The sequence below is a fragment of the Branchiostoma floridae genome, chromosome 15 (genome assembly GCF_000003815.2).
Source record: "Branchiostoma floridae strain S238N-H82 chromosome 15, Bfl_VNyyK, whole genome shotgun sequence".
Classification (NCBI taxonomy): Eukaryota; Metazoa; Chordata; class Leptocardii; order Amphioxiformes; family Branchiostomatidae; genus Branchiostoma; species Branchiostoma floridae.
Window position 1 is genome coordinate 11,744,917 of NC_049993.1, and position 12,221 is coordinate 11,757,137.

General features: G+C 42.4%; 1 protein-coding gene across 2 annotated transcripts in view; it reads right to left on the minus strand.

The window, feature by feature from the left end:
• Positions 1 to 371: 371 nt before the first annotated feature.
• LOC118431987 (prostaglandin E2 receptor EP4 subtype-like) overlaps positions 372 to 12,221 on the minus strand; it is a 30,609-nt gene continuing 18,759 nt past the window's right edge. Inside the window, exons 1-4 of one of the 2 annotated variants that reach the window (XM_035843449.1) lie at positions 10,902 to 11,550; positions 9,582 to 10,627; positions 2,013 to 2,620; positions 372 to 1,692 (exon numbers count right to left, since the gene is read on the minus strand). In XM_035843449.1, the coding sequence (XP_035699342.1) occupies positions 1,659 to 1,692; positions 2,013 to 2,620; positions 9,582 to 10,562 (1,623 nt within the window). In that variant the 5' untranslated portion in view covers positions 10,563 to 10,627; positions 10,902 to 11,550 and the 3' untranslated portion in view covers positions 372 to 1,658. Of the gene's footprint in view, positions 1,693 to 2,012; positions 2,621 to 9,581; positions 10,628 to 10,901; positions 11,551 to 12,221 lie in introns of those variants that run through there. The other variant, XM_035843448.1, reaches the window with a different exon arrangement.

Below are 12,221 nucleotides of genomic sequence, written 5' to 3' on the forward strand. Positions count from 1 at the left end.
ATACGTTGCACTCATCTGACAGAAAAGGTTTGACATAAGTCTATGTGTAGAGGGGCTTTTGTGGTATCAAATTGTGCTAGCGAAGCATAATAATTAAAAGAACAACTTGCTGTTCGATTTCGTTAGCACTTCTTGTATCTTTTTTTATGCATTAGCCATTACCTTCTCGTGCGTCGGTCACGTTTTTATGCTGATTAACATACCTATAGCAGACTTTATGTAGTTTAGTAGTTCGTCTAGCTCAGTTACTTTGATTACTGACAGCAGACCTTGTAAAGATAACCTTCAAAGTTGACCTGTTCTCGTCTAGCTTTGACACAGAACTTCTTCAGGCAAATCATGCCATACAAACATGCAAATAAGGCCTCACAAAGGACTATATATCTTCTTTATAACTTTATTTCTCTCTGTACAGTAACGGTACCTGAGTACATAAAACATCCATATATGCAATGACATACACGTCACAGGATTTATACAAATACATATCGTGCACAACGGTCATGTCACTGCTACTCTTGAGCTAGAATAGCGTTATGTTACATTCTTAAGGCCACACTGAGTTGATTATATAGATGACATCCTCGCGAGCATCCATTTTCGTCCGTTTTACAAAAAAAGTCTACGACCATACTCTAAATGGTACAAAGAACCTGCAAAACTTGCAAATATGTGTCGTCAATTGATTAAAGGAAAATGTATGCTGATGAGCAAATTCCTTCAATATCAAAGATATAAAAGAACACAAATACAGAATCCATTATTTAATATACCACGTCTTGAAAACTCAGCCATTTGTTCAACCTTCCTGGTTTTCATGAGGAAGGTTACTTTTGTCCAATCTTTTCGCACGTTCGAATCAGTTTTGGATGCCCAGAGGATGTCATCCATATAATCAAATCAGCATGGCCTAATTCACAGATTAACTAGACGTTACGTTTCACGAGACCAACTATATCTACTGTACGGTATAGGTATTTACTGTGCTAATACTGGCAAGCTATGCACACTTCTCTGTTCTTCCTGTTTGCCTGTACAAAGTTACCCTGTAATAAGTCTTTTCTTATTTACATTTATATATACTTTTATCGACTAATATCTAAACTGATAAAATATACCAGTCATAGAATGCTGATACAAAATAAAAACTGCATTTTTTCACTTATAATCACACCTAAGAAAGGTTCATTTCAGCTATAGGGATGGGGAATATTCTAACATGTTTAAGTTAATATCCCTCAATATCTTAACGCACGGTTTGCTAATCAAACATATCTCAAGTAGCCGTTTTCATATGCATATCGCATACTACAGCTCAGACACAAGATACAGTAAATACTCTAATTAATGCCTAATGTTTTTTTTTCACAGAATGCTAAAGAAAACTTGTGCGCATTACAAAGATATGGGGGGGGGGAGACAATTCGCAACCATAGATTTAAATAGTATCTTCTAATCTTTGAATGTGATGGCTGAAATGGAGAGCGATTACTATCGTGACCTTTGGTAATAAGTTTTTTTTTGCGTTTCATTTGATCCAAGTGTTGCGTATATAAAATGAGAAGTATTATGTATTTTATTACACTGCGAGTTGATACGTTTTTGGCCTTGTGAAGTCTGGGTGGCCGCCATCGTGTTGTCTGTCGGCACTGCTCTGTTCACTGTTCAATTGTCCCATGGAACGTATGGCTCCTGCAGAATAACATACAATGTTGTAATTCTAGCAATGTGTTATAGTTAAGTTAATTCCCACACCATATGGTGTATAGGGTGGCGCTTATCTCTGTTTCTATAGTCCTTAAGCCTCACAATTTGTGGCTAGTCCAACTATCATATTCTTTTCCAAAAGTACTGACTGTAGATAGTGTGCACTGTTATACACTCAAGACAAGATAAGACAATGAAAGATAAGAAAGTACAAATTTACTGATGTATCATAAAAGAAAAAAAAACATGATCTTTTTAGAAATACTATTACAAATATATTTCTAGTAGAGGTAGTCAGTACTCACTTTTCCATGGTTCCCGAAGCTCTTCTCTTCAGTGTATTCGGGCTGAGGTTACTGACCGCTCCGTCTGACATAGTTCTCGTCTGCCTCTTTGACAAAGGGCTAGCTTCTGGAGTTATAGTCTCAAATTTTGTGGTAGGTTCCTCAAACACAACGTCCTCTAAGGAACTATAGATGCACCGGTCGTCATTCGGAGAAAGGGCCGGTAAACAGTCTCGCCACGAGGGCCGGCGTTTGCTAAACGAAGACCTCCCGGATGGTCTTCTCTCGCCATTCATGTTGTTCTCGTGAGAGTTCAGATTGTCTGTCTCGTCGATCGCGTGATGAAAGATGGCGTCGGCCACCGCCAGTCTGCTCGCTCGGCCAGCGTGTCCGTTAGAAAACGTCACCATGCCCGCCTCTCGCTTGTTGTCGCTGGGTTGTTTCGGAACTTGTCTTATCTTGCAGGTCAGGTCCTTCACAATTTTGATGACGCGGTGGAAGAGTTCTCGGCGGAAGAGGATGTAGATCCAAGGGTCGAGGATCTGGTTCATGGACGCCATTCGAACGGAAACGAGATCCCACTGGATCTCACTCTCGTAGCTCGGGATCTGGTTCAGCAAGACCCGGATCTAAAAAAAAAAAAACATGAGAAAGGACGTGCTTAATTTTGTGTAATATAATCTTTTAAGTATTCATCCGTAAAGCAATTCATCATCTTCACTTTCACAAAAATGGCTGCCGTAAAGTCGTATGTCCATTTCCCAGCAGGTCCCCAAGGCGGTGCAATATGGGAAGTGTGAAAACGATGAATTCGACAGGTTTAGTTTATTATAATTCACAAGACACAACTAACACGCATAGAAAGACACAACTGACACATGCAGAGAGACACACAGGTAGATACATACAAAGCACACTTAGCAAAGTTAACATGATATTCCTAGACGCTTCTGTAGTGTAAGGTTCATTGCTGTACTTGATCATCCAAAGTGCCCGAAGCCTACATGCACCTTTGAGATGGTGCCAAAAATAACAGAAAAGAAAGTCGACTGAGAACCCACTAGACCGTGTACGTATTAGCGTTTAAGTGAATGTAGTGTTGGCTTGTGCCATTGTGTCATATATCCGACATTTGCACTTGCCCCAGGATCGAAAAATGTTCTTTACAGAGGTTTATTTGTCTGTGGTCAGGCCCAGACACTAGAACAACATGACAGGTGCCACTGGGGTGTGACAAGCATGGGAAGTGTCCTGGCTTGAGAAGGAAGTATACATCACCATAACCTTGACAAAAATCGCACAAATTAGGGAATATTGGATTGTTTCTATGTACAACATCCTGTTTGGAATGTACTTTGCAAACTAACAGCTACAAACCAATGTGCAGGTCGAACGCATAATCAGAACATTGCATTGTTTCGTTGTATGGTATCCTGCAATGTCAGAAACGTTAGCTGGGTTTTATTGGCATACAACCTGACACAAAACATTTCGCAACTTTCTCGAGATATTTCCATTCAGCATTCAAGCATAGTATAGGTGTAAAGTTTCTCCATGTTTTGTCATCGAAAGTGACGATCCAAATACTAAACGAATGCCTGTATAATCCACTATGTAAATATAAAGGGGGCTTCTGTCTGTGAAGATAAGAAGAAAGCCTTCTGAGAACTTTACAGTCCTGAGTCATCAGCTTGGTCAAGCTCTCAGCTAAGTCAGCACACATCGCGCAGACATAGCTATGTAGCTTGATTAGATCATCAATACAGGGACGTCGTTCTGACGTCATCGCACCAGTCCCTGGCGTACTGTTGAGGTGGACTTTATCTTAAACCCCAGCTAATCATCTCTTAAGGAGCTTGTTTGTGGCTATTTGGTAGATTGGAACCGTTTGACCGGATGTAGGTTAAATGTTTCATCAAGCGCGTTGTGATTGTCCAGTCATAAATACAAATGTATGCGTAGAGGGACAACGCTCAGTTTGGACAACCGGGAATTTTCAAGGTCAACGCAAAACTTGTCATAAAATTACGCGAGAATCCTTATCGCTAACATATCTGTCGTTCCTTTTTCAAAACTCTCAAAACGAAGTACTAATTGTTTTAGTGACTACAGTTAACTGGAGTGTGTAGATTTTATATAAGTGACAAATTAGGGCAATGAAAGCAATACACGTCAACATGCACTTGTGTGCATTTGCATTCTGAGAAACGGCACAATGTTTCGTTGTCGTAACGGTTGTTTTTCTCGGGTCTACGTTGTTTAAACTTTTGTGAGAGACATTTATGAGTGCTATATTGCGATAAAAGTTTGACGTAGGGTCATTCAAGATTACAGGGGACTGTTTACTCAGTCCCCCCTATGAGGTGATCGGCCCCATGTTGATTTTAGCTGACGTCATTCCCAAACAATGGCGACTCGGCATAACAGGTGCTCATGTTTGGCAACTTAACCACCCTCGAGACAACAAACGGGATTTTGCAATTCCCCTGACCAAAACACTGGAAAACAAGATTGAATACAATTGACTTGTGGGTTTAGCTTACTATATGTGAGGGAATCTGTGCTAAAACTCAGACGTAGGGACCGTTCGCAAATGTTTTGTAGGGTAACAGCTACTAGTATCTAGAGCCGTACACAGAAAAAAAGGAACTTGTTGATTTTAGCTGACGTTGCTGAAAGCGAAGTAAAAGGCGTACAGAAATCTACCAGAGCAGGGGAGTGAATCTATATTATGTGGCCTTTGCTGTGTTGTTTTAGTAGCCAGACAGTGGCATCTTATCGCTCTGTCTGTGAGTGAGTAGGAAACACACACGTTTCTCATCAAAAAGCGATGCCAACCTCTGTTACGCTTTAGAAATACATTTGCAGGCAAACCGACCTAGTTCTGTCCATGTGTTTGGCCACACACACAAAACAACCCTGGACTGTAAGATGTCACTGTCGAGTCAGGGTGAGAATAACATTATCGTATATATAGAGAAAGAGAGAGTGACAGAAAGATGCATGGACGAAACTAAATTTATTTTTCAAGATATCTACACGTCCTCCTAGACTATCATGGCATTTTGTAGGGTAATCAAATAAGAGGAAGGCCATCAGAAGACTCGAGGTTCTATTAATACATCTTACTCATTCATATCCTGTAGAAATTATCGCCATTGTAGGTACGCCGGAAAGGGTACTAAGTACACACTTAAAAACAGTAGGAAATTCGATCTCTATGACACAAAGTCATTTTCTTCCTGTGACAAATTTAGAAACGAATTCTGTAAAGTAGGAAACTGTAGGTATAAGCATCGTGCTTACAATTAACATGCCACCCACAAAATAAATATCCTGAGGAAGACCTGTGTTTTTCAAATGTTAAAATACTTCCTACACCCTAGGGAAGTGTACATGGCGATGTCGATCTCCGGTTTGTCCTTGGGCCACACAGTCGTGCAAGTACTCCAAATGGGGCTACAGCTACCGGTAGTGATGTGTATGTTTTAGTTGCTGAGTGCTATACAGAGAAGGCAGTATGTATATGGTATTTTGCATGACCAGGCCGGGGTTTTGAACCGAATGCAGAGCAACCACCGGTCACTAAACAGTCTGTGTGCATCGTGGAATGTCCATTGTAACACGATAACACATCAACTAGAAGTAGGGAAACGCTTCACGGAAGTTTTAGAGGCGAGGCGGACCAAAACCGCTAAGGTTTACTGGACATAGACTCATAGGTAAACAGTAGATATGTTTACATGCTTATGTAAGGTAAGAGGTATTTTCACTTGAGATGTTTGGATCTGATTGCTCTTTCTTGGAAGCTAAAGGAATGAGGACATTTAAATTGTAGCCTAAGTACCCTAAACAAGAATGGTATACTTACATAGTAACAACTACAAAGATGGTATCCTTGGGTCTACCCCAAGTACCCCAAGTGCCTTTGCCTTAGTTGCCACATTGGCTCAAGCTGGTGTTCAGAAAAAAGGTTATTTTGACATTGCCAAGTTGAACTTGTATTGCATTGTGTTTCGTCTTGAACTAACAGACAAAAAGTGTATATTATTAGAGCTTTGAAAACCCTGTGTAAATGACCCTTCAAATTATGTATATATATCTATCTATATACTTAGATATCTATTAACACTTGATTCGCCTTTTGACTACGTGCATTCGACCATGCAAGCAACAGAAACTCAATACCATAGTTCCTTTAAATATATGTATACAGTGCACCTTTCATCAAAGGAAGTGTTTTGATACTCAAAAGTATTTGTGACAAGACTAGCATATCACACATTATAATTCCCACTGGTAACCAAACATTTAAAAAGAAATTTTTCAAATTTCAATGTTGGAAGACCTGCTGTTTTACTGTTTATAGCTGTTATGACAAAAGTTGTCTAATGTCATTACCGCTACATCGTGGTTCATTCATGTATATATCTGGAGTAGTTTATGCATAGTTATATTCCGAATTGAATATTTTGTGTGATACGTGTTCATATGGGCGCACATATACAAATTTTGCCAAGGGTATTCTATATGTGTGGACGACAGAGTCGTAGATTTGATTTACTCAACTGGCCCGCCTAATTAACTATTGGACCTTGTACAGCTTTAAATTTAGACCTAATCATATCAATGTGTAAGGGACAAGGCTTGTCCTAGCTTTCTAGCCTTGAATTAATGTGATTCACAGAATTTTCTAGAAAAAAAATTGAAATTTCATTATGATATGGTCTGCCACATGCCGACGTGATACGAAGCATCAACTTGGAAGAGGATAATTGAATCTACGATAACGTGCTCCGCGTGTTGAGTCAGCCTCCCACAAGACGCCACACAGAAATGTTGACGACCGAAAACTGATCTATCAAGGAGCAGTTTATAAACTTAAAAGCCTTCCCAAACAGAGTCAGCACACATCGGCCGCTATTTCCGTCTCTCTGAATGTCTTACGGCGTCGTAAAGATGACACTACGCCGGGTTCACGGTCGGTTATGCACAGTTGAGTGTTTGAACAAGCCGCTCGGCATGTGAGCATGGACTTGGACAAGCGCCAGTCTGTCCTGCGTATTCCTTAACTTCAGAACTGAGACCAGACGTCAGCTGTTACTGAGCTATTTTGACCAATCTATCTTCAACTTCACTAATTAGACAACAGACCTTCATACAAGCTCTATAATTTTTTTTTTTGGATAACACAATGATTAAGAATGACATCGCGACCAATTACGCTTTGAGATGTCCTGAAGTGACCTTGAAGGAATACTGCCAGAGTAAAGTAAGCGTGTAATTCAACTCCATGTGTATCTGAACGTGTTGGTGAAGAATTTCACCTCACGCAGATGGTGAGAGCTCCAAAATCTCGCGGTTTTTTGATCCCACACGTCTCGAACTAATACGAGAATTAGGAAATCTGTGAAGTGTGCCGACCACAGAGCTCACGGTGTTTGCATCCAGCATTTGGGATGTTTTGAGTTTCCGGTACTACTGAAAGTGAGAAAGTCAGAGAGCTCTGAAATGTTTTAAGATTGATGTTCTTTCGTATGATTTTTTTTCTACATCAGCCTTGGTCGTTGCTGTATATAATGTTCTCTAGCGAACTGTTAACAGACAGATTTTAAGTGGACAGTTGCAATATTTCAAGAGAAGAAAATACAGTGTCTTCAATATTTTACTGGTGGCGTTTTATAAACTGGCCACCCATAGGCCACATAATCGACCATATTGTTATCCACTTACCTGGCCTTTAAGCTTGCGGCTTATTTGCGACTTAGCAACGCCCACTCGGGATTACACGGGTTTAGGTCGGATTAAAAAACTGAAAGCCATTGACCATCAATCATGAGAATCTCTCACATAGGAATGTCATCAATAAAGTGTGAGGTCGTTAAGATGGTCAGTTTGGTGCTACCTTAGGTTGACTGTCCTTAATTGTATGTACCTTCCAATTGTTTACCTATTTGTTCTGAGTGGTTTCGGGCCAATAAGACTGACCTAGATAGATGGAGATGGATCTTTTGTCTCTTTAGACGTCTTGGAGTAAAGAAACACGCGAAAGCACTTAAGCCAGGGGGACGTCAGAAACTACCAGTTAACTGTCTTTTCTAAGACTGTCTAGCAGTGAAGATGCTTAAAGAGAAGACTTGTGATTTCAGTCTTGGCGCCGGAATCTTTTCTCAATGACCAAGACAAACGAACCATGTGCCAAACGATGCTACCACAGTTTAACCATCAGTTATCTTTGACTGTTAGCTAAGCACTCAGAAGTCAGCAAACAGAGGGAGGGGAGGGGAGGGGTGACTACATCGCTTGAGCTGCTGGACAATCAAAATTGGGGGAACAATTTTTCTGGTACACTGAAAGGGATTGAATTTTCACACGTCCGTGGAGTCTAATCCTGTGTGACACCGTACGTGTTTAATCGGTATTTACGGGTGTCGACCTGAAAGAGTGATTAAGATAGGGAACGTGAGGAGTGTTTTAGAGTCCATAAAATGCACCTGTTGCTACTTTTCAATAACTTATGACAACACTAGATCTTCAAAATACTATACAACCAATTGGGGTTCCCTGTCGTGTAACTGAATTGAGTGAGAAATGAATAAATTTTGCGTTGTTTAGCAAAAGATAGAACCATTAGTAAGACAAATTTCCCACGGGGATGGAACGTAATTGTGTCTATTTGATGGGAAATTGTCTCAATGCGTTTTGGGACCATCGGCTCCTGTAGACAATTTGTTCCAATAAATTAGTTCCTCGGAATGAACAACTTCATAACAACAATAACTCGACAGAGTCATTTTTCGGCAGTTGGGAAGGATTCTTGTCCGCTAGAACGCTCTGTGTGAAAGGACGTTGTAGTTTGTATCAATAAACTTCAATCTAGTTTTCTGCAATCCCCAAAAGGATCAAGTCGACACATTTCCTGTTTGGTAACAACTTGAAGGACAATAATGCCCCTTTCTTCCACAGGTGTATCGTCAACAAGATGTAATTGAACTTGCGATTGGCGGGAAGAAAACAAAGAGGACTTGAAAGAGTCTCAGTTTTCATCTGTAAGGATTACGTGATCGTGTTCTGGGGTCATTGACCTATGGGGACATTTGTGTGTACAGTGTGGGAAATATCAGCACACTTTACACACGCAGTGTCGCACGATATATGTACGACTTGGATTTGTGACGATTTGTGTCAATCTTATGGCGGTCCATCTTGTTTGAATTAAAAAAGAGACTGTGGACACATGTGACCCAGGAGCATCCCTGGTCCATCAGAATTGTATGCTAAACAGCCTGAGGACAAGGGTACATGGTGAGGGCCCAGAATGGCACTAAAACATTATTGAATCGGCAACTATGGTCTCTTACAGTCTTACTTTAGGTGAACACAGGGCAAGTCAAACCTGGCAAAGAATGGACTGGATGTTTATTCCTGTGGCTTAGCAGAATTTCTTTGCTGGACTTTTCTCCCTTTTGCCCTCGTACATTAGTTTGGGGGATGCCATCCATAGAATTTAGTCAGTGTACATTTAAGAGGAAACAAGTGTCGTTCAACAGGTCTTCAGTTGTGTGTGTAAAGTGGACATATTGTACTCACCATGAGAGGGCACCAGGACACCGTGAAGATGATGGACACCCCGGCCAGCAGTACCACCATCTGAGTCTCCGCCCGCACGTTGGTCCGCCGCCTCCTGCGCGGGGAGTCCTCCTCTCTCACGTTCACGGCCGTCTTGTGCAGGTCGTCGGACTGGCTCATGGAGCTCGTTCTCAGGATGGAGTTTCTCATCCTCAGCAGGGTGGCGATCACCGACAGGTTACAGAACAGCGTGCCCAGGATACACACCCCGAGCACCGCCACGAACAGCGAGGCGTACACCACCGACGTCAGCTCCCGCCCGTAGAAGTTGAAGAAGCACCAGGTCCCGGGGAAGTGCATGACGTTCTCGCCGAGACCCATGAGGGGAAGAGCGGCGATGAGGATCGCGACCACCCAGCACACCACCAGGGTGATCTTCGCTTTCATCCTGGTCACGGCAACGTTGTAGAAGTACGGGTGTCTGATGGCTATGAACCTTTCCACTGCCATGACGAACACGATGAGGCAAGAACTCAGCCCTGCCGCTAACATAGACCAGCCATGATAGTTACATGTGTAACACCCACCTAACCACTCCATGTTGTTAATGTACACAGCCCAAACCATCGGGGTTGTGACTATCTTACCTAACAGGTCCGTCCACGCTAGGCCCGTTACCAGTAGATAAAACACAGTTCTCTTGTGGTTCTTCCGACTCAGAAACAGTACGATGAGCGCGATGATGTTTCCTAACACTCCCACGGTAAACATGGCGATCGTAGAGGCCGGAGACTGACCAGGCAGTGGACACTGGTTGTCGGCAGGGGTCGAGCAGGACCGCGGGTAGGAGCTGGCGGTGGCGTAGGAACAGTTCGCCGCGGACACGTTTCCGCCGAACGTGTCGTTGGTCTCCATGGCGGGTGGCGGACGTGTCGCGGCCTCGGTCAGCGCTAGTTCTAGTCTCAAGTCAGCGGAGTCGATTTCGGCCAGTCGCCACACCATATCCGACGGCTGTGCTGCGATATGTCTTACTGGTCATCTGAGCCCTGGAACAGTCAACACCGCCCCTAACGGCAAGAAAAACAAAGGGAGTCGTCAGTAGCTGCCAAATCAATACCACTCCAGCCTATTAGCGAGGTGGCCTCTGCCCCCAACGGGAACGGATATCCCTCTTCGCGGCGTACACGCGCGTAAACGCCGCTTCACCTTTCTCGGAGTGCCCGGAAGTTGTCGACTAACTTCTCCTGCACGTGAACAATGGAAATATCATGAAGCAAAGGCGAGTTCATTCCACACAGACAAGTCTGGTGCCCTGTCAGACGGACGGCTTGCCACACTTACTTCACTTGACACACGGCCCACTGAAGGAAGATGGTCGGAACCATTCTAGGAAAAGGGGAGGTGATTGAATAAATAAACGGCATTAATTTACATTAGAAAGTCTTAAATGTACTTCTGTTTAAAGGCTATATCTAAACATATAATTAACTACAATAGTGTGTATATTAAGACTAAAACTCCGCGCAAACAGGACTTTAACACCCTGCAAGAGTGGTACTTCCCTCAGATCGCCTGATAGCTATGTCAATCAAACGGAGCTCACTTAACCCACCCTAATGCAAACTGAGAAAATAAACGACGTCTCGAATTACCCCCAACATATGCCAAACAGCCATTCATGTTGTCCACCTTTTTTATCTATGAAGAAAATTTCATACTTTTGTCAGTTTTCAAAACTTTTGTGTATGTCTTTTGACAAAGTTGTAGACATGGTTACAAATGTTCAACGAACACTACACTGTAAAACTGACTTCAACAAACCGCGTTCATTCACAAACAACGTAAACAACACCCTCGGTTAGTTGTTCTTCTGAGCCGAATGTCCACCGCAAAAACAAACGGAGACAGAATTGGTGACCTCGTTTCTGTTGATAACGGCATGTGTCTTTGTGCACGTGTTGCAAGACTAGCGAGAACATAATAGGGGCAAAGTGTAGCTCTATCTGGACCTACAGCACTCCAGTTGCACCTGTATGACGTACGGACTTCACCCTTGATTGACAGTATGTAAATGAAAAGGTACGAGAACAAAGGTACCGCTCGTCAGCTGGACCGTTGCCTGTCGACAGTGTACGTACTCTAACCCTTAAGAAGAAAGACTTAAGTCCTCCTTGACAGCTGTGTTGTTGTTGTTGTTTGTGGTTACGGGAGCACAGCTATGGAACGTAGTGGAGAAAGGGTCAAACTCCTTTAAAAAAAGGCCGCAACGTTTCTCTGATTTTTCAAACCAATCGATTGAAATACCTCATGTGTTTTGATCATTCGAACATGAGATGGTAAAAATCCACAACTTCAATATTCATAACACTTAAGGGCTCTTTGCATATTTTGTTTGTTTGCATTGTATAAGTAAACAGCATTTGTACAGTATTATTAAAGTGTAAGCTCCATGAGATCAGGCCAATAGGTTTGATCCACTAATACCGGAACATAGCCTATGTTACACCAAAGCTTTTTAGCCTCTTGGTGCCGGTGACACTATCTCTCGCTGCCGAGAACCTGATAGTCAGGCTAAGCAGGATAGACCGCTCTTATATCGACAAATGCGGTGATATCGAAACTAACGCTATGGGTTTGAACCCAGAACCTAGCTTGATCTGA